Source organism: Carcharhinus amblyrhynchos, chromosome 34 (assembly GCF_965287045.1).
Source record: "Carcharhinus amblyrhynchos chromosome 34, sCarAmb.v2.hapA, whole genome shotgun sequence".
In the NCBI taxonomy this organism is placed as follows: Eukaryota; Metazoa; Chordata; class Chondrichthyes; order Carcharhiniformes; family Carcharhinidae; genus Carcharhinus; species Carcharhinus amblyrhynchos.
In genome coordinates, this window is record NC_137357.1 from 12551373 (window position 1) to 12578657 (window position 27285).

Consider the following 27285-nt stretch of genomic DNA (forward strand, 5'->3'; position numbering starts at 1 on the left):
ATCCAGAGTCTGGGATTGGGATCAGGCAGTAATCCAGACTCCGGGATTAGGAACAGGCAGTAATCCAGAGTCTGGGATTAGGAATGGCCAGTAATCCAGAGTCCGGGATTGGGAATGGCCAATAATCCAGAGTCTGGGACTGGGAATGGCCAATAATCCAGAGTCTGGGACTGGAAATGGGCAGTAATCCAATGTCTGGAACTGGAATGGGCTGTAATCCAGAGTCCGGAATTGGGAATGGCAATAATTCAGAATCTGGGATTGGGAACAGGCAGTAATCTGGAGTCCAGAAAATAGGAAGGGACAGTCATCCAAAGTCTGAAATTGGGAATGAGCAATAATCCAGAGTCCGGGATTGGGAATGGGCAGCAATCCAGAGTCCAGGACTGGGATTGGGAATGGGCAGTAATCCAGAGTCTGGGATTGGGAATGGGCAGTAATCCAGAGTGCGGGGAGAATTCTGTTCAAGATTTTGAGGCGATGATTTTGATTGGAATGTTGTTATGTATCTTGTGCTTGTCCATCTGACTCTCTCCATGAAGAATAGAGTCACAGTGAGTCAGTCATTTCCTAACTCAGTATCTTTACTCACCGGCCTGGAAGCAATCGGCATTCCCACTTCATCCATTGGACCAGCACCATCATATTTTATCCAGATCTTTTCCCGTCGAGATCTACTTTTACTCTGCACTGCTCCGGTATCCACTACAATGCAGTTTGAAAAGCACGCAATGAGCATAGTGTCTTCGAGGGACAAAGCAGAGTGCTGATACAGAGTCAAGCTCCCTCTACACTGTCCCCCATCAAACACTCCCAGGATAGGTACAGCACAGGATTAGATATAGAGTAAAGCTCCCTCTATATTGTCCCCCATCAAACACTCCCAGGACAGGTACAGCACAGGATTAGATAGAGAGTAAAGTCCCCTCTACACTGTCCCCCATCAAACACTCCAAGGACAGATGCAGCATGGGGTTTGATACAAGTAAAGCTCCCTCTACACTGTCCTCATTAAACACTCCCAGGACAGGTGCAGCATGGGGTTAGACATAGCATAAAGCTCCTTCTACACTGTCCCCATCAAACACTCCCAGTGCAGGTACAGTGTGGCATTAGATACAGAGTAAACCTCCCTCTACACTGTCCCCATCAAACACTCCCAGGACAACTACAGCACAGGGTTAGATACAGAGTAAAGCTCTCTCGATACTGTCCCCATCAAACACTCTCAGGACAGCTACAGTATGGGCTGAGATACAGAGTAAAGCTACCTTTACACTGTCCCCATCAAACACTCCCAGGACAGGCACAGCACGGGATTACATAAGAACATAAGAACATAAGAAATAGGAGCAGAAGTAGGCCATCTGGCCCTTCGAGCCTGCCCCGCCATTCAATAAGATCATGGCTGATCTGTCGTGGCTCAGTTCCACTTTCCCGCCCTCTCCCCATAACCCTTAATCCCTTCTCTTATCAAAAACCCATCAACCCGCTTCTTAAAAATATTTAGCGAGGCAGCCTCCACCACTTCAACGGGCAGAGAATTCCAGAGATTCACCACCCTTTGAGTGAAGAAGTTCCTCCTCAACTCCGTTCTGAACCGCCCCCCCTTTATCTTGAGGCTGTGCCCCCTAGTCCTACTGTCTTTTTTGAGCGGGAAGAGTCTTTCCACCTCTATCCTATCCATCCCATTCATCATCTTATACGTCTCAATGAGATCTCCCCTCATTCTTCTAAACTCTAACGAGTACAAGCCTAGTTTATTCAGCCTCTCCTCATAGCTCAACCCCCTCAACTCCGGTATCAGCCTAGTAAACCTCCTCTGCACTCCCTCCAAGGCCAAAATATCCTTGCGCAGGTGCGGCGCCCAAAACTGCACACAGTACTCCAGCTGCGGCCTCACCAATGCCCTATACAGCTGCAGCAAGACCTCCCTACTTTTATATTCAATCCCCCTCGCTATGAAGGCCAGCATCCCATTCGCCTTCCTGACCACCTGCTGCACCTGCAGGCTGGGTTTTTGCGACTCATGCACAAGGACCCCGAGGTCCCTCTGCACCGTCGCCTGCTGCAGTTTTTCGCCACGTAAGTAATAGTCCTTCCTACCATTCTTCCTACCAAAGTGGACCACCTCACACTTGCCAACATTAAATTCCATTTGCCATTTCCTGGCCCATTCGCCCAGCCTATCTAGATCCTTCTGCAGACTCTCCACACCCTCCGCACAATTTGCCTTTCCCCCAATCTTGGTGTCATCAGCAAATTTCGACACCCTACACTCGGTTCCCTCCTCCAGATCATCTATATAAATGGTAAATAGCTGAGGCCCCAGCACCGACCCCTGGGGCACCCCACTAGTCACCAACCGCCAATCCGAATAGCACCCATTGACCCCCACTCTCTGCCTCCTATTTGACAACCAATCCTCTATCCACGCTAACACCCTACCCCCAACTCCATGTCCTCTGACCTTCTGCAGTAACCTCTTGTGAGGTACCTTATCAAACGCCTTCTGAAAATCCAGAAAGACCACATCCACCGGCTCTCCTCTATCCACCGCCCTAGACACATCCTCATAGAACTCCAGTAAATTTGTCAGACACGACTTCCCTTTAATGAAACCGTGTTGCGTCTGCCCTATCAAGCAATTCCCTTCAAGATGCCTCGCAATTTCCTCCTTAATGACGGATTCTAACATTTTACCTACCACAGACGTTAAACTAACCGGCCTGTAATTCCCCGCCTTTTGCCTGGCACCCTTCTTAAACAACGGCGTAACATTAGCCGTTTTCCAATCCTCCGGCACTTCCCCGGAATCCAGCGACGTCTGGAAAATAACCACCAAGGCATCCACTATCACCTCCGCCATTTCTTTCAGAACCCTCGGATGCATTCCATCCGGTCCTGGGGACTTGTCCACAATCAGCCCCTCCAGTCTGTTGCGCACCACCTCTCTAGTAACAGTAATGTCATTAAGACCCTCCAGTCCTACCACCTTTCCATCGCTAACACCCGGCAAATTATTCACGTCCTCCTCCGTGAAGACAGAAACAAAAAAGTTATTCAAGACCTTAGCCATATCCCCATCCCCTACCACTAGGTCCCCTTTCTCATCCGCTAAGGGACCAACGTTCACCCTAGCCAGCCTCTTCCTTTTTATATATTTATAAAAACTCTTGCTATCCTTTTTTATATTAAGCGCTAGCCCAGCTTCATAGCTTCTTCTACCCTCCTTTATCAACTTTTTTGTCAATCTTTGTTGACATTTAAACCTCTCCCAATCCTCTTCTCGCCCACTGCTCTTAGCTACTCTAAATTCCTCCGCTTTTAATTTAACACTTTCCTTCACCTCCTTCGTTATCCACGGCTTATTACCTCTCTTCCTACTGTCCTTTTTAACCATCGGAATAAATTTCTGCTGAGCACCAAGAAAGATCTCCTTAAAGATCCTCCACTGCTCCTCAGCAGACCTACCTTCCAACGCGCTCCCCCAGTCCACATTCGCCAATTCTTCTCTCATCCTACCATACTCCCCTCTATTCAAACAAAGGACGCGTGTCCGGGAACCCACTTTCTCCTCCTCCATCTGCAACAGAAACTCCACCATACAATGATCACTCTCTCCAAGAGGATCCTTCACCTCAAGGTCCCTAATTCTACCCGCCTCATTACATAGCACCAGATCCAAGATAGCTCGCTCCCTCGTCGGCTCCAACACACACTGTTCCAGGAAACTATCCCGGCAGCATTCCAAGAACTCCTCCTCGAGCCCACCTCGTCCAACATGGGTCGACCAATCAATATGCAGATTGAAATCCCCCATAACTACTGCCGTCCCATTCCTGCACGCCGCACTTATTTGCGTGTTAACAGCCCGCCCCACCTCCAGATCATTATTCGGGGGCCTATAGACGACACCCACCAGCGTCTTCCTCCCTTTGCTGTTCCTAATCTCCACCCACAACGATTCCACTTTCTGCTCTTTGGCTCCGATATCATCCCTTGCTACCACCTTGATGCTGTCCTTAATCAGCAGAGCTACGCCACCCCCTCTTTCCTCCTGCCTATCCTTCCTAAACACTTGATAGCCCTGTACATTCATCTCCCAGTCCCTGTCACCTTGCAGCCACGTCTCTGTAATGGCCACCAGATCGTATCCATTTGTGTCGATCTGCGCCACCAGCTCATCCACTTTATTCCGAATGCTTCGTGCATTCAGATAAAGCGCTTTCATCCCAGCCTTCTTCTGGACCCTATTTGCCGTAACGCCACCACTTGGGACATCCTCAGCCTCTTCCCTTACCTGTACCCTATCCTTAACTGTAGACCTCCTAACATCACCTACCCTCGCACCCTCCCCCCCCCTAATTAGTTTAAAGCCCTGTCTACAGTCCTCTTTACTCGATTCGCCAGCACTCTGGTCCCAGCACGATTCAGACCAACCCCATCCCGCCCGAACAAGTCCCACCTACCCCAATACTGGTGCCAATGCCCCATAAATTCGAACCCATTCCTCCCACACCAATCTCTGAGCCACCCATTCACTTCCTTTATCCTGTCAACCCTACGCCCGTCTGCACTCGGTTCAGGCAGTAGCCCAGAGAAGACCACCTTGTCGGTTCTACTTTTTAATTCCATTCCCAGCTTCTCATACTCCCTCCCCAGATCCTCAGTCCGCACTTTGCCTACGTCGCTGGCACCCACATGTACCACCACAACTGGGTTCTCACCCTCCCACTCCAGATTCCTCTGCAGCCCAGCTGCGACATCCTGTACCCGAGCACCAGGCAGACAACACACCCTTCTGTGCACTTTGTCATTGTGACAAAGGACAGTGTCAATACCCTTCACCCCACTATCCCCAATCACTACTACGTTCCTTTTCCCCTTCTCTTTGCCTATGTCCTGCTGCATCACTGTACCGTGTGCAGTTTGCTCACCAACCTCACCTGCCTCGTCCTCTTCCAGAGTGGAAGCAAGAACCTCAAACCTGTTATGCAGATTAAGAGGCTGAGGCCTCCGCTCCTCACCCCCCTTCCTCCTCCCAGCAGCCCCCTTTTGTTCCTGACCCTTAGATTTAGACAGTCTAGAGGGGGTGGATGTCACTTGCACCCCATTGACAATGACACCCTCTCTCCCCCTGATGAGCCTCAGTGTCTGTAGCTCAGAGGCCAGCTCATCCACCTTGAGCTGGAGCTCCTCCAGCAACCTGCACTTACTGCAGACATGGTCTCTGGGAAGGACCCTGGGGTCCACCAGTTCCCACATCATACAGGAACCGCACATCACATGTCCCTCCATTATTCAATATAATTTGTTGTGGGAAAAATTTTTTCCTTGTTTTTTGCTGTAGTAGTTTTGAAAAAAAAATTTTTTTTTTTCCTTGTTCTTTCCACCTGGCCTTTTTACCTTCCAGCCCTTTTTGATATTAAGCCCTAATAGCTCACTCTGCTTCCCTCTCACTCCGCTGCCCGCTCCGACGCTGCCCGCTATCTACACCAGGCCTCCTTTTAAACTTGGCGCTGATTTAAAGCTGATGGGCCACAACTGCCTGATAATCACTCCCTCACAATTCTTAAAGCAGTAAATACAATAAGTAAATGCTTTAAACAGTTCTACAAAGAACAAAGTGCTTTAAACTTATTTTAAACAGGTTTTTAACAGGTAAAGTCTTAGCTTTCTCTCTGATGCTCCTTCCTCGTCTGCTCCAGCAAACAATGTAAGGCTTCACCGTGTGGACACTTGATAATTAAAGCTGATGGGCCACAACTGCCTGATAATCACTCCCTCACAATTCTTAAAGCAGTAAATACAATAAGTAAATGCTTTAAACAGTTCTACAAAGAACAAAGTGCTTTAAACTTATTTTAAACAGGTTTTTAACAGGTAAAGTCTTAGCTTTCTCTCTGATGCTCCTTCCTCGTCTGCTCCAGCAAACAATGTAAGGCTTCACCGTGTACACACAGAGTATAACGCTCTCTACACTGACTGAAGTGTGAGGTGCAAATGGCTGGTTATGTTTTGTGCGCTAACATTCTACATAGAACATAGAACATTATGGCGCAGTACTGGCCCTTCGGCCCTTGATGTTGCGCCAACCAGTGGAACCAATCTAATGACCCGCCAACCTAAACTATTCCAATATTATCCATATGTCTAACCATTTGAATGCCCTTAAAGTTGGCGAGTCCACTACTGCTGCAGATAGGGCATTCCACGCCCTTACTACCCTCTGAGTAAAGAAAATCCCTCTGTCTTCTGTCCTATATTTATCACCCCTCAATTTAAAGCTATGTCCCCACGTGTTAGCCATCACCATCTGAGGAAAAATGCTCTCTCTGTCCACCCTATCTAATCCTCTGATCATCTTGTATGCCTCAATGAAGTCACCTCTTAACCTTCTTCTCTCAAACGAAAAAAACCTCAAGTCCTCAGCCTTTCCTCACAAGACCTTCCCACCATACCAGGCAACATCCTGGAAAATCTCCTCTGCACCCTTTCCAATGCTTCCACACCTTTCTTATAATGAGGCGACCAGAACTGTACGCAATACTCCAAGTGCGGCCGCACCAGAGTTTGTACAGCTGCAACATGATCTCACGGCTCCGAAACTCAATCCCTCAACCAATAAAAGCTCACACACTGTACACCTTCTTAACAACCCTGTCAACCTGGGTGCCAACTTTCAGGGATCTATGCACATGTATACCGAGATCTCTCTGCTCATCCACGCTACCAAGAGTCTTTCCATTAGCCCAATACTCTGTCAACCTGTTACTCCTTCCAAAGTGAATCACCACACACTTTTCCGCATTAAACTCCATTTACCATCTCTCAGCCGAGCTCTGCAGCTTATCTATGTCCCTCTGCAAACTGTAACATCCATCCGCACTTTCTCCAACTCCTCCGACTTTAGTGTCATCCGCAAATTTACGAACCCATTCTTCTACATCCTCATCAAGGTCATTTATACAACTTATCTGTTATGTCTTTCCCTTTGTACGCTTCATTCTGAGCTTGGTATATAAATGATCACTTACCCCTGGGGTGATGGGCGAGTGCTGCATCTGGACCTGCAGAGAGTCTTTCAATTCCATTGACCAACGAATCCTGAGGTATTAGGGAGGGAGGGAAAGATGGAGAGAGAGAAAGAGGGTGAAAGAATGAGAGGAAAGTCGGGAGAGAGAGGGAGAAAGAGAGTGAGTGAGTAAGAGGAGGAGTAAGAGAGAGAGCGAGAGGAAAAGGAAAGGGAGAGAGAAAAGGGAAGATCGAGGGAGAATGAAGGAGAGAGGGAGGATGGGAGAAAGAGAGGACAGGGGGCCGACAGAGAGAAGGCAGATGGGAGGTGAGGGTTTATGAGGCAAAGGGAGGGTTAAAGGAAGGAAAGGACAGAGAAAGACAGAGTGTTACATGCAGGGACAGGCGACAAGGACACAGAGAAAGGATTCCGAGACATATCATTGAGAGAGAAAGATTGAGAAAGGAGAGAGAAGAAAGAGAGCGGGGAGACCAGTTAAGAAAGAAAGAGTGAGAATAATGTGCAGGCAACAGCAAGAGAAACAAAAAAGGAGAGTGTGAGCCAGATTATGTGAACGATTAACGATTAATAAACAGAGACCCCTGACTCAAATGTCCTGTTGCACGTCTCCAAATGTATTCACTGGGTCTCAGTACAAATCAAAGTAAAAGCAACAGAATCACACCTACAGTCAGTATCACACACAGTATTGGCCTTGAATGCACAAGTACTGTACCCCAGTGTGTGACAGCAACAGAACTGTAGCCAACATAGAATCATACGATTATAGCACAGAAGGCCATTCATCCCATCATGTCTGCTGACCCTCTGCTGGAACAATTGACCTAATTTCACTGTCCTAGCTTCTCCTCTTAACTCTGCAAACAATTCCTTTTCTGATAGTCTAATTCCTCATCGAAAGCCTTGATTGAACTTGCCTCCAGCATACTCTCAGGCAGTACATTCTTAATCCTAACCACTCACCCATGAGGAGAAGTTTCTCCTCAAGTCACCATTGCTCCTTCTGCTAATTACTTTAAATCTCTCCCCTCTGGTTCTTGATCCTTCCACCAATGGGAACGGTTTCCATTTTGAGCAGATCCCTCATGATTTTGAGCACTTCGATCAAATGTTGTCTCAACCTCTCTTATCTAAGGAAAACCTTCTCATTTCTCCAGTCTATCTCCATGACTTCAGTTCTTTCCCTTTGGAACTAATCTTCTGAATCTCTCTAACATCTTCACATTCTTCTTCGAGTATGGTGTCCAGAATTGGGTGTAATCCTCCAGTGAAGGTCAAACCAGTATTTTATTTTCACATAACTTTTGTAAGTTTATGCTCTCTGTCCCTATTTATAAATGATGTGGAGATGCCAGCTTTGGACTGGGGTAAGCACAGTAAGAAGTCTCACAACACCAGATGAAAGTCCAACAGGTTTATTTGGCAGCACGAGCTTTTGGAGTCTCAGACTCCTTCATCAGGTGAGTGAGGACTTGTGTTCACAAACAAGTCATAAACAGACACAAACTCAATTTACAAGATAATGGTTGGAATGCGCATCTTTACAGGTAACCAAGTCTTAAAGGTACAGACAATGTGAGTGGAGAGAGAGCCAAGCACAGGTTAAAGAGATGTGTATTGTCTCCAGCCAGGACAATTAGTGAGATTTTGCAAACCCAGGCAAGTCGTGGGGGTTACAGAGAGTGTGACATGAACCCAAGATCCCGATTGCGGCCATCCTTGTCTTGGCAGAACTTGGCTATCAGTTTCTGCTCAGCGATTCTGCATTGTTGTGTGTCGTGAAGGCTGCCTTGGAGAACGTTTACCCGAAGATCAGAGGCTGAATGCCCATGACTGCTGAAGTGTTCCCCGACTGGAAGGGAGCACTCCTGCCTGGTCATTGTTGAGCAGTGTTCATTCATTTGTTGTCACAGCGTCCGCATGGTCTCCCAATCTACCATGCCTCGAGACATCCTTTCATGCAGGCTATCAGGTAGACAATGTTGGTTGAGTCACAAAAGTATGTATCGTGTACTTGGTGGACGGTGTTCACATGTGAGATGATGGCATCTGTGACGATGATCCGGCATGTCTTGTAGAGGTTGCTGTGGCAGGGTTGTGTGGTGTCATGGTCACTGTTTTACCCAGCCTTCAAGAGGACAGTGAGCACGACATCACATAACCCTGCCACAGCAACCTCTGCAAGACGTGCCGGATCATCGACACAGATGCTATCATCTCACGTGAGAACACCATCCACTAGGTACACGGTACATACTCTTGCGACTCAGGCAACGTTCTCTACCTGATATGCTGCAGGAAAGGGTGTCCCGAGGCATGGTACATTGGGGAGACCATGCAGACGCTATGACAATGGATCAATGAACACTGCTCGACAATCACCAGGCAGGAGTGTTTCCTTCCAGTCGGGGAACACTTCAGCAGTCATGGGCATTCAGCCTCTGATCTTGTGGTAAGTGTTCTGCAAGGCGGCTTTCACAACACACAACGCAGAATCACTGAGCAGAAACCAATAGCCAAGTTCCGCACGTATGAGGACGGCCTCAACCAGGATCTTGGGTTCATGTCATACTATCTGTAACCCACACAACTTGCCTAGGTTTGCAAAATCTCACTAACTGTCCTGGCTGGAGACAATACACACCTTTTTAACCTGTGCTTGTCTCTCTCTCCACTCACACTGTCTGTATCTTTAAGACTTGATTACCTGTAAAGACTCGCATTCCAACCATTATCTTGTAAATTGAGTTTGTGTCTGGATATGACCCGTTTGTGAACACAAGTCCTCAGTCACCTGATGAAGGAACCTGAGACTCCAAAAGCTAGCGCTGCCAAATAAACCTGTTGGACTCTAACCTAGTGTTGTGAGACTTCTTACCCTATTTATGAAGCCCGAGATGCCACATGCCTTTTTAACCATGCACTCAACGGACTTACCTTGCATTAAGTTGATCTTTCTCTACACCCTAACTATGACTGTAACACTACATTTTGCACCCTCTCATTTCCTTCTTTATGAATGGTATGCTTTATCTGTATAGAACGGAAGAAACAATACTTTTCAATGTATGTTAAACATGTGCAATAATAAATCAAATCAAAGTGAATCACTTCACATTTCACTGCATTACATTTCACCTGTCACTTGTCTGCCCAGTTCACCGAGCTGTCTACATCCTTTCAAGTTTAACAATCCTTCTTTCAGTTCACAATATTTCCAAATTTTGTATTGGCTGTAAATTTTGAAATTGTGTCCTGTAACCAAGGTCTAAGTGAACTCATATCCGTTAGGAAAAGCATGGGTCCTAACACTGACACCCCCCAAGGAGAACAGAGCTATAAACATTCCTCCAGTCAAAACAAAACAAAACCATGAACCATTCCTCTCCGCTTTCTGTCACTCAGCCAATTTCATATCGAAGTTGCCACTGCCCTTTATATTTCTCAGCTCCAACCTTGCTCCCAAGTTTTGTAAGCTAGTGTTATACAGGGACAAGCCTGTACATAGAACATAGAATAGTACAGCACAGTACAGGCCCTTTGGCCTCGGTGTTGTGCTGAGCTATGTCCGAACCCAAGATCAAGCTATCCCACTCCCTATCATTCTGGTGTGCTCCATGTGCCTATCCAATAACCGCCTGAAAGTTCCTAAAGTGTCCTATAGCCACAGGGACTTAGCCTGAATTCATTACCGGAACAGGTGCTCGTGTTTCATTCCATCCATTGATGGCTGTTTCTGGGCTCGAGTGGATCTGAGTGCTCAGTTGGTTTTGAAGGTGAGTAGGGATGAAGTCATTCAGTATGGGAGGACTGTCAGAAGGAGAAGCTCTGACAACTTCCATTGGTGGTGGAGTCCTCTTCTGGAACGTTCCACTTGGTTGTTCTGCTAGCTGAACACTCGTGTGTTTAGAAACCAGGAAGATTTTGGGCTGGAAGATGGGACCATCCTGAGAAAGAAAGAGGATAAAGGGGATGAGAGTTGAGGAGACTGGAACAAATCCTGTACCACAATCTATGGGAGAGACTTGTGATCAAACATTCCAGGATGGATCTTCACCTTGGAAGAGGTCACAAGTGTTGCCTCCTGCCATTATCCTTAAATTAAAAATTACTCAACCCATTATCCAGGCGTTCACTTTCAGCACAATACTCAGTGCTGCATTGTCACAGATGCTATCTTCCAGCTGAGTCATTAAAACTGAGGTGCCTATCCTGGAGATATCAGAGAAGGGCAGGTGAATTCCTTGCTGTGTCTCAGCCAATATTTATCCCTAAGCTAATTTTACTTCTGCTGTATATTTAAAAGGTATGCAGGTTGCTTTAAGAGCTGATCACATGATTTTACAGTGATATCATTCGGGTATTGCCACAGGCTGCTGTTCTATTTTTACTTTGTATTCTGTGCAGGGCAGAAAACATCTTTCAATAAAACCTGTTGTGTGTTATTGTGGATCTGTGTGTGCAAACCATGTTCCTTTCTTTCTGTTAAAAACCCAAACCCTTTTCACAGTTTGGACATTACAACTTCAAAGCAGATTATTTGACTGTCATATCAGGTGCGATCTTCCTGTCTGCAAATTCACTGTCCCATTTCCAACAATACAAAAACAAATACAATTCAAAACAATTCATTCTTCCAAGTGTTTTGATTTCAGCAAGGTTGTGAAAGGGATTATAGAAATGCAAGCCTTATTTCTGCAGCACCCTGTTGAGTGTAATGTGAGGGTAAAATCGTGAGGAATTTTTAAACATTTACTGTTTTCACTTTCTTTGACATAATGAAGGGGCAGCATGGTGGCACAGTGGTTAGCACTGCTGCCTCACAGCTTTAGGGACCCGAGTTCAATTCCTGGCTTGGGTCACTGTCTGTGTAGAGTTTGCATATTCTCCCTGTGTCTGCGTAGGTTTTCTCTGGGTGTTCCCACAGTCCAAAGATTTGCAGGTTAGGTGGATTGGCCATGCTAAATTCCCCCTCAGCGTACTCAAATAGGTGCTAGAGTTTGGTGATGAGGGGATTTTCACAGTAACTTCTTTGGAGTTTTAATGTGAGCCAACTTGTAATGAATAAATAAACTTTTTACTTTATAAATTAACATAAATCTTCAGAGTAGTTTGAGTAACGAGGTGAAAACATGTGACTGGTTGGAGGTGGCAAGCATGTGATGAAACATCCCATAAAACTTCCAACCACTGTTGATTGGCCTCCTCCTGTTCTTATGTTACAGGTTTCAGGGGCTGAATTGGCCTCCTCCTCTCTGTTCCTCGAGGAATCTGGGAGAACTGAAATAGAGGGGTAACATGCTTTCCAGAGAGACCCCAGGGAAAGGTGAAGACTGTGTTGGAATAGTGCCATGGTTATCAGACAAAATAAATGAGCAAATGATGTTGGCAGACTGGAAGCTTGTGTTTTCCAAGGCTCACAATGACAGGGCGTTGGCAATAAGAGGGGATCAGAGGTCAATCGTACAGAGCACTGAGAGCAGAGATAGTCTAAATTACAACACAGTGATGGTGGCAGGAGGAAGAACGTGAAGGGAGATTAGGAAATTCAAATAAAAAAGAGAGCAAAGATCAGAGGAGAGGACAAAGTCAAGGAACAGAAGGAAGTTACTGGACTGTCAAAGGACAAAGCTCGTTCTGAGTGAGTGAGAGACACGCATATACTGAAAGACAGGATTCAGTGACTTATAAATCTGAACTCTCAAAGTTCAGACTGAAGTTGCAAACACATCAGTGTTCTGCACAGGAAGCAGTTCCAGCAGAAACCAACAGTCCTGGGACTAAAATGCAGTATTCATTTAGGAGAGAGTTAAAATAACCTCGTCTTTATCAGTGGAAAGAGACATTGGTTAATGCCTTGAGCATGAGATGCCCTCTTACCGTTTTCTCCATTCTGTAAACTGTGGGGAATGCTTGCTTCAGTTTCAGACACCAACTTTCTTTACAGATCTGTACAGAGGAATATCAAAGGGTTAAATGTGAGAATATGACAGCGAGTCACTTCTCAGGCCCATGAGCTTGTTTTCCCACTTCCCCCAACCCCACTCAAGGACAAATTAGACAGTAAACAGTCTGCAGAAAACCTAAAGCACCCAGAGACACACTGACTGCCCAGAATGTCCTGTTACCAAGTCCACCTCAGTCACTACACCTCAAGGTATGAACCAGCAAACCAACAAGGTACTAGTTCATCCAACTAATATTGTTACCCTGTAACTTGATGCCCAGTATCAGTGTCATGGAAGCATATGTTTAAGTGTTGCACTTACAGACCCCAGTTGTTGTGTATAGACATGACGAACGAGTTCAGACTTCTGGTAGACTCTTTACATCTGAGAGTTAGCAGGCTGAACACGTATGTTAACAGTGTGAAATATTCAAAAGTCTTAAAGGAACAACAGAACTGAACTCCAAAAATAATCTGCCACCTCCAGATCTCCCACGTGACCATGAATCCTAAACTCCCATAAGAATTTGGAATCAGAAAAGACTACGAATCCAGACACTGGGAATAGTGACCCAAAAACCAGGGACAGTTGTTGTATGGGTGTTGGTTACAGTCCAGTGGGTCCATTAAGTTTTTGTAATCAGGCATAGGTTAACTGTAAGATTTCATTGTCTCTTCGAGCTATTTACAAATATACAGTAAAGGTTATAAGCCAGTGGCTGCCTCCATGCTTGCTGGTACACACAGCTCTGTTCAACACTCAACTGACCCTGGGTGAGTCATGTGCTCTCTTACATCACTGAGTGAGTGGTATCGTACTCAGTCCCAGAATAACCCTACATGTGTCACATTCTTAAAGAAAAATAGTCACCCAGAAGAAGGGAATAGGGAATAATGACACAGAAAATAGGAATATTAATCCAGAAACAAGTACGAGTGATGTAGAGAACTGAATTACACCAGTGCAGTTAGATCATTTAATAAGAAATAAGAACGAGGAGCAGGAGTAGGCCATCTGGCCCTTCGAGGCTCCTCCGCCATTCAATAAGATCATGGCTGATCTTTTTGTGGACTCAGCACCACTTCCCCACCTGCTCACCATAACCCTTAAATTCCTTCACTGTTCAAAAATTTATGTATCCTTGCCTTAAAAACATTCAATGAGGTAGCCTCAACTGCTTCACTGGGCAGGGAATTCCACAGATTCACAACCCTTTGTGTGAAGAAGTTCTTTCTCAACCCAATCTGAAATCTGCTCCCCCTTATTTTGGGGCCACGCCCCCTAGTTCTAGTTTCACCTTTCAGTGGAAACAACTTCCCTGCTTCTATCTTATCTATTCCCTTCATAATCTTACATGTTTCTACCAGATCTCCTCATTTCCTCTGAATTCCAATGAGTATAGCCCCAGTCTACTCAGTCTCTCCTCATAACCCAACCCTCTCAACTCCGGAATCAACCTAGTGAATCTGCTCTGCACCCCCTCCAATGCCAGTATATCCTTTCTCAAGTAAGGAGACCAAAACTGTACACAGTACTCACCAACACCTTATACAGCTGCAACACCGCCTCACTGTTTTTAAACTCCATCCCTCGAGCAATGAAAGGCAAAATTCCATTTGCCGTCTTAATTACCCTCTGCTGCACCTGCAAACCAACTCCTTGTGATTCTTGCACAAGAACACCCAGGTCCCTTTGCATAACAGCATGATGCAATTTTTTACCATTTAAATAATAGTCCATTTTGTTGTTATTCCTACCAAAATGGATGACCTCACATTTATCAACGTTGTACTCCATTTGCCAGATTCTTGCCCACTCACTTAGATTATCTTTGCAGACTTTCAGCATCCTCTGCACAATTTGCTCTGCCACCCTTCTTAGTGTCATCTGTGAATTTTGACACTTGACCTCCAACTCCAAATCATCTATGTAAATTGTAAACAATTGCGGTCCCAACACTGATCCCCTTATGAGGATAGGTTGAGGGAGCTCAGCCTTTTCTCCTGGGAGAGATGAAGGATGACGGATGACCTGATGGAGGTATATAAGATGCTGAGAGGTATTGATTGAGTGGATAGTCAGACGCTTTTTCCCTCGGCTGAAATGGTTGCCACAAGAAGACACAGTTTAAGGTGCTGGGGAGTAGGTACAGAGGAGATGTCAGGGGTAAGTTTTTCACTCAGAGAGTGGTGGGTGTGTGGAATGGATTGCCGGCAACGGTGGTGGAGGTGGATTCGATAGGGTCTTTTAAGAGACTTTTAGATAAGTATATAGAACTTGGTAAGATAGAAGGTTATAGGTTAGTCTAGTAATCTCTCAGGTAGGGACATATTCGGCACAACTTTGTGGGCCAAAAGGCCTGTATTGTGCTGTAGTTGTTCTACGTTTCTATGATCCCTGAAGCACACCACTAGTAACTGATCGCCAACCAGAAAAACATTCATTGACCCCCATTCTTTGCTTTCTGTTAGTTAACCAATCCTTTAGCCATGCTAAACATCACCCGTAACACTGTGCACCTTTATCTTATGCAGCAGCCTTTGGTGCAGCACTTCGTCAAATGTCTTCTGGAAATCCAGATACACCACATCCATAGGTTCCCGATTGTCCACTGCACATGTAATGTTCTCAAAGAATTCCACCAAATTAGTCAAACATGATCTGCCCTTCATGAACCCATGCTGTGTTTTCCCAATGGAACAACTCATATCCAGAAGCATTTTCCCTACGACAGAAGTTAAGCTAACCGACCTATAGTTATCCGCCTTTTGTCTACCTCCTTTTTTTAAACAATGGCGTCACATTTGCTGTTTTCCAATCTGCGGGAACCACCCCAGAGTCCAGCAAATTTTGGTAAATTACCACTAGTGCATTTGCTATTTCCCCTGCCATCTCTTTTAGTACCCTGGGATGCATCCAACAGGACCAGAAGACTTGTCTACCTTTAGCTTGCCTAACACTACGTCTTGTGATAATGATAGTTTCAAGGTCCTCACCTGCCATAACCTTTTTGTCATCAATTTTTGGCATGTTACTTGTGTCTTCCACTGTGAAGACCAACACAAAATACCTGTTCAATGCCTCAGCCATTTTCTCATTTCTAGTTATTACATCCCCCTTCTTGTCCTCTAAAGGACAAATGTTTACTTTAGTCATTCTTTTTCATTTTATATATTTATAGAAACTGTTGCTATCTGTTTTTATATTCTGAGCTAGTTTACTCTCATAATCCATCTTACTTTTCTTTACAGCTTTTTTTGTGGCTTTCTGTTAACCTTTAAAGATTCCCACTAATCTTTGCCACTTTGTATACATTTTCTTTCAATTTGATACCCTCTTTTATTTCCTTAGATATCCATGGTTGATTATCTCTTTTTCTACAGTCCTTCCTTATGAGGAAGTGGAGGGACGGGTTAGCAAGTTCGCCAACGATACGAAGATTGGTGGTGTTGTGGATAGTCTGGAGGGATGTCAGAAGTTGCAGCGTGGCATGGATAGGATGCAAGACGGGGCGGAGAAGTGGCAGATGGACTTCAATGCGGATAAATGTGTAGTGGTCCGTTTTGGCAGGACCAACAGGATGCAGGAGTACAATATCAAGGGTAGGAGTCTTAGCTGTGTTGAAGAGCAGAAAGATCTTGGGGTCCGGGTCCATAGGACTCTTAAATCAGCCTCGCAGGTGGAGGACATGGTCAAGAAGGCATATGGTGTACTGGCCTTCATTAATCGAGGGATTGAGTTTAGGAGTCGGGAGGTAATGCTGCAACTTTATAGGATCCTTGTCAGACCCCACTTGGAGTACTGTGCGCAGTTCTGGTCGCCTCACTACAGGAAGGATGTGGAAGCTATTGAGAGGGTGCAGAGGAGATTTACAAGGATGTTGCCTGGATTGGGAGGCATGCCTTATGAAGATAGGTTGAGGGAGCTAGGTCTCTTCTCCCTGGAGAGACGAAGGTTGAGAGGCGACCTGATAGTGTTTATAAAATGTTGAGAGGAATAGATAGGGTGGATTCTCGGAGGCTATTTCCCAGGGCTGAAACGGTCGCTACGAGAGGACACAGGTTTAAAGTGCTGGGAAGCAAGTACACAGGAGATGTCAGGGGAAAGTTTTTCACTCAGAGGGTGGTGAGTGAGTGTAATCGGCTGCCGTCGGTGGTGGGAGAGGCGAACTTGCTGGGGTCTTTTAAAAGACTTCTGGATGAGTATATGGGATCTAATGGGATTGGGAGTTACAGATCGTTCTATGGCTTGGTACGTATAGATGTGATCGGTGCAACTTGTGGGCCGAAGGGCCTGTTTGTGCTGCAGTGTTCTACGTTCCTTATCACTTATATATACTTTCACTGAACACTATGAAGGATCGCTTTGAAAGTCCTGCACTGTTCCTCAACTGTCCCACCGTAAAATTTTTGCTCCCAGTCTACCTTAGCCAATGCCTCCCTGATCATTTAGTAGTCTTCTTTGTTGAAGCACAAAACACTGGTATTGGATTTTACCTTCTCACGCTCCATCTGTATTTTAAATTCAACCAAATTGTGATCACTTCTTCTGAGAGGATCCCTGACTGTGAGATCATTAATTATTCCTGTCTCATTATACAGAACCAGATCTGGGATATCTTGCTCCCTCATAGATTCCAAAGAACAAAGAGAATTACAGCACAGGAACAGGCCCTTCAACCCTCCAAGCCTGCACCAGCCATGCTGCCCAATTGAACTGAAACCTGCTACCCTTCTGGGGACCATAACCTTCTATTCCCATCCAATTCATGTATTTATCAAGACGTCCCTTAAAACTCACTACCATATCCACTTCCACTACCTCTGCCGGCAACGAGTTCCAGGCATCCACTACTGTCTGTGTAAAAAATCGTACATCTCCTTTAAACCTTGCCCCTCGCACCTCAAACCTATGCCCCCTAGTAATTAACTCTTCTCCCCTGGGAAAAAGCTTCTGACTATCCACTCTGTCAATGTCTCTCATAGTCTTGTAGACTTCTATCAGGTCTCCCCTCAACCTCCGTCGTTCCAGCGAGAACAAATCAAGTGTCTCCAACCTTTCCTCATAAGCCAATGCCCTCCAATATCAGGCAACACCTTGCTAAATATTTTCTGTACCTTCTCCAAAGCCTCCACACCCTTCTGGTAGTGTGGCGATCAGAATTGAACACTATATTCCAAGTGTGGCCTAACTAAGGTTCTATAAAGCTGCAACATGACTTACCAATTTTTAAACTCAATATCACAGCTGATGAAGGCAAGCATGCCATATGCTTTCTTGCCTACCTTCTCCACCTGCATTGCCACTTTCAGTGTACCTGTGTACCTGTATATCCAGATCCCTTTGCCTATCAATACTCTTAAGGGTTCTCCCATTTACTGTATATTTCCTATCTGTATTAGATCTTCCAAAATACATTACCTCACATTTGTCCAGATTAAAGTCCATCTGCCATCTCTTTGCCCAAGTCTCTATATCCTGCTGTATCCTCTGATGATCCTCATCGCTTTCCACAAATCCACCAATTTTTATGTCATCCACAAACTTACTAATCAACCCAGTTACATTTTCCTCCAAATCATTTATATATATTACAAACAACAAAGGTCCCAGCACTTATCCCTGAGGAACACCACTTATCACAGCTCTCCATTCAGAAATGCACCCTTCCACTGCTACCTTCTGTCTTCTTTGACCAAGCCAGTTTTGTATCCACCTTGCCAGCTCACCTCTGATCCCATCCGACTTCACCTTCTGTACCAGTCTGCCATGAGGGACCACGTCAAAGGCCTTATTGAAGCCCATGTAGACAACATCCACTGCCCTACCCTCATTAATCCATTATATACTGTTGAAGAATGCTATTGTGGATACATTCTATGAACTCGTCCTCAAGGTTGCCTTGACCGACCTGGTTTGATCAATTGATATGTAGATTAAAATCACCCTGATAATTGCTGTACCATTTTTACATGGATCAGTTGAAAGCACTGAATAAAATTGGCTAAGTAACTTAATCAGAAATCTCACAACACCAAGTTAAAGTCCAACAGGTTTATTTGGTAGCACTACCAGTAAGAAGTCTCACAACACCAAGTTAAAATCCAACAGGTTTATTTGGTAGCACTACCAAATAGACCTGTTAGATTTTAACTTGGTGTTGTGAGACTTCTTACTGTGTTTACCCTAGTCCAACGCAGGCATCTCCACATCTTAAGTAACTTAGTCCATGAACTGAATAATCAACAAAACACAACCAGTTAGTTCCCTGGTTCCTTTAGGGCAGGACATCTGCCTGAGTTTGGGTCTCTTCATGATTTTTAATTGCCCTCCGAAGGGACCTTTCCACCCACTCGATTAGATACAGAGCAGCTCAGCAGAGGCAACACACCAATTTTGCCCGGGGTGTCCACATGTAGAAAGTCAATTTTAAAATCTCAAACCCTCCATTCTTCAAAATAGTCCCTTCTGGAATTCACACAATATGTTTGATGCCTCTGACAGATGAAATAGAAGCGTTAAGCTTAAAAATTCCATGTTTGTGAGGTCACAGGTGCAGAAATAGCGGGTGTTATTCGGGAGAATATGGAAATTAAGTCAGGGGGAGCAATTGGAGAGGAGTTGTTCCAACAGCTCTCCAAAATTGAACATTGAACTGAGCCTCTCCCACCGACATGCTGCGTCTTCCTCATGCTGAATAGCTGCATTAACAAAGAAACGTTGCAAAATAGACTTATTTAAATAGTAAAAAATTGCAGCATGCTGCTGTGCAGAGGGACCTGGGTGTCCTTGTTCAGGAATCTCAAGGAGTTGGTTTGCAGGTGCAGCAGGTAATTAAAGCAGCAAATGGAATTTTGTCCTTCATTGCTAGAGGGATGGAGTTTAAAAACAGCGAGGTTATGTTGCAGCTGTATAAGGTGCTGGTGAGGCCACACCTGAAGTACTGTGTACAGTTTTGGTCTCCTTACTTGAGAAAGGATATATTGGCACTGGAGGGAGTGCAGAGGAGATTCACTAGGTTGATTCTGAAGTTGAGAGGGTTGGCTTATGAGGAGAGACTGAGTAGAATGAGGTTATACTCATTGGAATTCAGAAGAATGAGAGGAGATCTTACAGAAACATGTAAAATTATGAAGGGAATAGACAATATAGAAGCAGGAAAGTTGTTTCCACTGGTGGGTGAAACTAGAACTAGGGGGCATAACCTCAAAATAAGAGGAAGCAGATTTAGGACTGAGTTGAGGAGGAACTTCACACAAAGGGTTGTGAATCTGTGGAATTCTCTGCCCAGTGAAGCAGCTGAGGCCACCTCATTGAATGTTTTTAAGGCAAGGATAGATAAATTTTTGAACAGTAAATGAATTAAGGGTTATGGTGAGCGGGCGGGTAAGTGGAGCTGAGTCCACAAAAAGATCAGCCATGATCTTATTGAATTCCTCGAGGGGCCGGATGGCCGTCTCCTGCTCCGAGTTCTTATGTTCTTATTCCACAGGCTGACCACTCTCGATGAAGAAATTTCTCCTCATCTCTTCATATTCAAGGATATGTGTCCTGTTGAAAGGACAGGCAGATGGGCCAAGCGGGCGGAGTTGCATTGTTAGTAAGGAATGAAGTAAAATCAAAAGCAAGAACTGATACACGAGCAGAAGGCACAGAATCTCTGTGGGCAGAGTTGAGGAATTACAAATTAAAAATACCCTGATGAGAGTTATGTACAGGCCCCCTAGCAGGAGTCAGGATTTGGGACAGAAAATAAATCAGGAAATAGAAAAGGCATATAAAAAAGGCAGTACTACAATAATCATGGGATATTTCAGTATGCAGGTGGACTGGGAAAATCAAGTAGGTAATGGATCCCAAGAAAAGGAATGTCTAAGAGACATTTTGGAGCAGCTTGTGACAGAGCCGACTCGGGAACAGGCAATTTGGTGATGTGTAATGAGGCAGACTTGATTAGGGAACTTAAGATGAAGGGATCCTTCGGGAACAGTACCACAATTTGATCGAATTTATCCTGCAATTTGAGGGGGAGAAACTAGAATCAGATCTAACAGTGTTACAATTAAATAAAGGTAACTGCAAAGGCATGAGGGAGAAGCTGGCCAGAGTTGATTGGAAAGGGAACCTATCAGGGAAGACAATGGAACAGCAATGGCAGAAGTTTTTGTGGGTTATTTGAGAGGCACAACAGAAAATCATCCCAATGAGGAGGAAACATGCTAAGGGGAGGTCGAGGCATCCATGGCTGATGAGGGAAGTCAAGGACAGCATAAAAGCAAAAGAAAAAGCAAAAATAGGCATTGGACTACTGGAAAATGAGCCTGGAGAAGAAATTATAGGAAACAAAGAAATGACAGAGGAACTGAATAGTTACTTTGCACCAGTCTTCACAATGGAAGACACCAGTGGGATGCCAGAGCTCCAAGACAGTCTGGGAGCACAGATGAATGTAGCGACTATCACTGAAGAGAAGGTTCTGGGGAACTAAAAGGTCTGAAGGTGGACAAATAACCTGGACCAGATGGACTACATCCCAGGGTTCTAAAAGAGATAGCTGAGGAAATTGTGGAGGCATTCATGGTGATCTTTCAAGAATCACTGGAGACAGGGAGGGTCCAAGAGGACTGAAAAGCAGCTCATGTAACACCGCTGTTTGAGAACGGAGGGAGACAACAGACAGGAAATTATACGACGGTTAGCCTGACTTCGGTCATTGGCAAGATTTTAGAGTCCATTTTTAAAGATGAGATCGCAGAGTACTTGGAAGTGCATGATAAAATAGGACTAAGTCAGCATGGCTTTGTCAAGGGGAGGTCATGTCTGACAAATCTGTGAGAGTTCTTTGAGGAGGTAACAAGGAAGTTAGATAAAGGAGAACCAGTGGATATGATTTATTTAGATTTCCAGAACAAAGAAAATTACAGCACAGGAACAGGCCCTTTGGCCCTTCAAGCCTGCCCTGACCACGCTGTCCAACTGAACTAAAACCCCCTACCTTCCAGGGAGTGTATCCCTCTATTCACTATCTATTCACGTATTTGTCAAGAAGTCCCTAAAAAGAAACTATTGTATCTGCTTCCACTACCTCCCCTGGCAGTGTGTTCCAGGCACCCACCACCCTCTGTGTAAAATATTTGCCTCACGCATCTCCTTTAAACCTTGCCCCTTAAACCTATGCCCCCTCGTAATTGCCTCTTCCACCCTGGAATAAAGCTTCTGATTGTCAACTTTGTCCACGCCCCTCATAATTTTGTAGACTTCTATCAGGTCATCCCTCAACCTCCGTCATTCCAGTGAGAACAACCAAGTTTCTCCAAACTCTCCTCATAGCTAACGCCCTCCACACCAGGCAACATCCTGGTAAATATTTTCTGTACCTTCTCCAAAGCCTCCACATTCTTCTGGTAGTGTGGCAACCAGAATTGAACACTATATTCCAAGTTTGGCCTAACTAAGGTTCTATAAAGCTGCAACATGGCTTTCCAATTTTTAAATTCAATGCCCCGGCCAATGAAGGCAAGCATGTCATTTGCCTTCTTGACTACGTTCTCCACCTGCATTGCCACTTTCAGTGACCTGTACACCCAGATCCCTCTACACCCAGATCCCTCTGCCTATCAATACTCTTAAGGTTCTGCCAGAAGGCTTTTGACAAGGTGCCACATCGGAGACTGTTAAATAAGTTTAGTGCCCATGGTATTAAGGTAAGATCCTGGCATGGATAGGGGATTCCGCTGACAGCAGAAGGCAGAGAGTGAGGATAAAGGGGTCTTTTTCAGTATGGCAGCCAGTGAGTAGTGGTGTGCTTCAGAGGTCGATGCTGGGATGACAACCTTTTACAAGATACATTAACGATTTGGAGGAAGGAACTGAAGGTACTGTTGCGAAGTTTGCAGATGATACAAAGACATGTAGAGGGACAGGTAGTATTGAGGAAGCTGGGGGGCGGGGGGCGCTGCAGAAGGACTTGGACAGATTAGGAGAGTGGGCAAAGAAAAGGCAGATGGAATGTGATGTGGAAAAGTGTGGGGTTATGCACTTGGAAGGAGGAATGGAGGCATAAACTATTTTCTAAATGGGGAAATGCATAGGAAATCAGAAACACAAAGGGCCTTTGGGTGTCATTGTTCAAGACTCTCTTAAGATTAACATATAGGTTCAGTCAGCAGTTAGCAAGGCAAATGCAATGTTAGCATTCATGTCGAGAGGGCTAGAATACAAGAGCAGGGATGTACTTCTGAGGCTGTATAAGGCTCTGGTCAGACCCCATTTGGAATATTGTGAGCAGTTTTGGGCCCCATATCTAAGGAAGGATGTGCTGGCCTTGGAAAGGGTCCAGAGGAGGTTCACAAGACTAATCCCTGGAATGAAGAGCTTGTCGTATCAGGAACAGTTGAGGACTCTGGGTCTGTACTCATTGGAGTTGAGAAGGATGAGATGGGATCTTATTTAAACTTACAGGACATTGCAAGGCCTGGATAGAGTGGATGTGGAGAGGATGTTTCCACCAGTAGGAAAAACTATAATCAGAGGCCACAACCTCAGGCTAAAGGAATGATTCTTTAAAACAGAGATGAGGAAGAATTTCTTCAGCCAGAAAGTGGTGAATCTGTGGAACTCTTTGCCGCAGAAAGCTGTGGAGGCCAGGTCATTGAGTGTCTTTAAGGCAGCAACAGATATGTTCTTGATTAATAAGGTGATCAGGGTTATGAGGAAAAGGCAGAGAACAGGGATGAGAAAAATATCAACTATGATTGGATGGCAAAACAGATTTGATGGGCCAAATGGCCTAATCCTGCTCCGATGTCTTATGATCTTAGGTCTTATTCCTACTCTACGTTTCCTGTCTGCCAATCAGTTTTCTATCCATCTCAATACACTACTCCCAAACCCATGTGCTTTAATTTTACACACTGATCTCATATATGTTGTACTAAACAGTTATCCGCATGGTAACTAAATCTGGAACAGACGGCAGGCACGAACTCTCACTCAGTCAACTTATCAACGAATGAGAAAGTTACATCAGACCCTGCTCTCAAACTGATGAGATATAGAGATGGGAGAATGGATTCTAATAAAGCATGCCTCACACTCAGGTAGATGGTTAGCGCTTGCTGCCTCACAGTGTCAGGGATCCAAATTCAATTCTGGCCTCAGGTCATTGTCAGTGTGAAGTTTGCATATTCTCCCTGTGTGGCTTTCCTCCGGGTACTCTGGTTTCCTCCCACAGTCCAAAAATGTGCAGATTAGGTTGACTGGTCATATTAAATTGACCCTAGTGTCAGGATTAGCAGGGGTCATGGGAATAGGGCCTGGGTGAGATTGTGGTCAATGGCCTCCTTCTGTACTGTAAGGATTCTACGGTATGATAGTCACACAGGCATTCCTGTTCAATTGGATCATTGGAAGGATGTCTCTGTTTATTAGGCATGTTATCACAGGACAGAGGGACACCCAGCCAGTGACAGCTGGCTTGGTTTTTGCCCCTCCCTGGGTAGGCAGCCTAACAATTCTAAACATGAAAACTCACTCTGATCGCTCATTCCAACATTATTCTAATAGTTTTCCCTGTAAATACCACAATAAACAAAGATGTATCTTACAGAAAATATTCTGAGATGTATTAAATGAAGTTTTGAGCTCCACATTTTTGTGACATTTTTCACCCAAGTTGCTCTGTAATGGGGGAATGACCTTTGCAGATTACAATCATTGAAAAATGTCAGCCTTGTGCTGAACTTAATTAGTAGAGGTAGCATTGAGGAGGAACTGACGTACATGTTAATATGTGTGGTGATTACGGGGATTGGGATGTGCTAAATCAGGACTGAGAGGTTATTATTACATTGAAAGAATTTTATAATTAAACAACTGACTCAGTGTAATTATTGAGTTAGTGACCGACTGAACATACAATCATTACTGACAGAACTTGGTAATGGATTAAGCTACTCCTTCAGTTTAATCATTAATGTCTTTGCAATTTCTTTGCAAAGAAGAGTAGAAAAAATGCATTTATTGATTTCTGGAAATGACAGAGTTGTTTGATACAGCTAATGATGAATAAAGTGTCTCAGATGATAAATTAAAAACCTGAATGGTGTTAAAATGACCCAAATTGAACCAACTCAGGTTCAGCCATGGGAGATCAGCACAGTCTTCTCACAAAGTTTCTTTCAAACTGAACCAAAATATCAGGAGTCAGTTGTACCTCCAATCACACAAAACGAGATTGCAATCACCTGGCCTATCATTCTTTGACCCGTTAGATATTCACCCTCATCTCTTCTTCTGTGGTGGTATTATATTTTAGAGTCATAGAAGTTTACAGCATGCCGCCTTTTTTCTAAGCTTTTTTTCAAAGCTCGTCCAAATGGCCGCATTTGGCCCATGTCCCTCTATACCCATCTTATCTATGTAACTGTCGAAATGTTTTTTAAAAGACAAAATTGTACCTGCCTCCATTACTACCTCTGGCAGCTTGTTCCAAACACTCACCACCCACTGTGTGAAAAAATTGTCCCTCTGGACACTTTTGTATGTCTCCCCTCTCACCTTAAACCTATGCCCTCTAGTTTTAGACTCCCCTCCCTTTGGGAAAAGATATTGACTTTCTATGCTGATCTATGCCCCTCATTATTTCAAAGATCTCTATAAGATAACCCTCAGCCTCCTACACTCCAGTGAAAAAAGTCCCAGTCCATCCAGCCTCTCCTTATAACTCAATCCATCAAATCCCGGTAGCATCCTCGTAAATCTTTTTCAGCCCTCTTTCTAGCTTAATAATATCCTTTCAATAATAGGGTGACCAGAACTGGACACAATATTCCAAGTGTGGCCTTACCAATATCTTGTACAACTGCAACAAGATGTCCCAACTCCTGTATTCAATATTCTGACCAACGAAATCAAGCATGCTGAATTCCTTCTTCACCATTCTGTCCACTTGGTGACTCCACTTTCAATGAGCTATGAACGTGGACCCCTCGATCTCTTTGTTCTGGAACTCTTCTCAATGCCCTATCATGAACTGAGTAAATCCTGTCCTGGTTCAATCTACCAAAATGCATCACCTCGCATTTATCTAAATTAAACACCATCTACTATTCGTCAGCCCACTGGCCCAATTGATCAAGATCCCGTTGCAATTGGAGATAACTTTCTTCGCTGTCCACTATGCCACCAATCTTGGTGTCATCTGCAAACTTATTAACCATGCAAGAACTCACCAAGGCTTTTTTGACAGCACCTTCCAAACCCACTGAGAAGGGTAGCAGGTGTATGGGGAACACCATCTGCAGGTTCTCCTCCAAGTCATTCACAATCCTGATTTGGAAATGAATCAGCTGTTCTTTCACTGGCTGGGTCAAAATCCTCGAACCCCACCTCCCTAACAGCACTGTGGCCGTACCTACGCCATGTGGGTCAAAAAGGCAGTTCGCCGCTACCTTCTCAAGGGCCATTCAGAATGGGTAACAAGTGTTGGTTGAGCCAGCAACACCCACATCCCATGAATGAAAAGAAAATGCCTTGGTAAGTTTTATCAGGTTAAAGGTGCTACATAATTGCAAGTGACTGTTCTGAAATCTAAACTGGTGAGAGTTCAAAATACCCGGTGAAGTCCCAGGTTGAGAATTTAATGATTGCAGAGGAAAGCATGTCAAAATAATTTAATCGGGAAACAGAATCATTTGCTTGGTTTAAAATCATATGTTGGGTCTTATAACATTTTAGTTGATGTGAGTTTCAAGGCCTTTATATAAACCTCTGAAGAATTACAGTTCATGAGGTATCACTGAATGTGGACTGACAGGCTGTCCATCTTGCTGCTGCTCCTCGTTATACTGTAGCACTGACTCCATTTCACTTCAGAAGGAGGAGATTATTTACAAAATACTTGTGAAGTTCTGAAACTGGATAGAAATTCACATGCATTTTCCTCAGTCAAATCAGTAAGTTAAACACAGACGCTCTTCAATGCATTAGACATGAAGTCTCTGTGACGCGGTGGCACAGTGGTTAGCACTGCTGCCTCACAATGCCAGGGAGCCATGGCAGCACGGTGGCATAATGGTTAGCACTGCTGCCTCACAGCACCAGGGACATGGGGTGGCACGATGGCACAGTGGTTAGCACTGTTGCTTCACAGCACCAGGGACCCGAGGCGGCATGGTGGCACAGTGGTTAGCACTGCTGCCTCACAGCGCCAGGGACCTGGGGTGGCATGGTGGCACAGTGGTTAGCACTGCTGCCTCACAGCGCCAGGGACCCAGGGCAGCACGGTGGCACAGTGGT

The 27285-nt window shown here is 44.8% G+C and overlaps 1 protein-coding gene across 2 annotated transcripts in view; it reads right to left on the bottom strand.

Annotated features, from left to right (window-relative positions):
* The window catches only part of sorbs3 (sorbin and SH3 domain containing 3), a 90059-nt gene that overhangs the window by 49605 nt on the left and 13169 nt on the right, over positions 1 to 27285 (bottom strand). For both annotated transcript variants that reach the window (XM_080217255.1, XM_080217253.1), the window contains exons 2-5: positions 12920 to 12988; positions 10732 to 10986; positions 7041 to 7110; positions 593 to 705 (exon numbers count right to left, since the gene is read on the bottom strand). In XM_080217255.1, the coding sequence (XP_080073381.1) occupies positions 593 to 705; positions 7041 to 7110; positions 10732 to 10986; positions 12920 to 12931 (450 nt within the window). In that variant the 5' untranslated portion in view covers positions 12932 to 12988. The remainder of the gene's footprint in view (positions 1 to 592; positions 706 to 7040; positions 7111 to 10731; positions 10987 to 12919; positions 12989 to 27285) is intronic.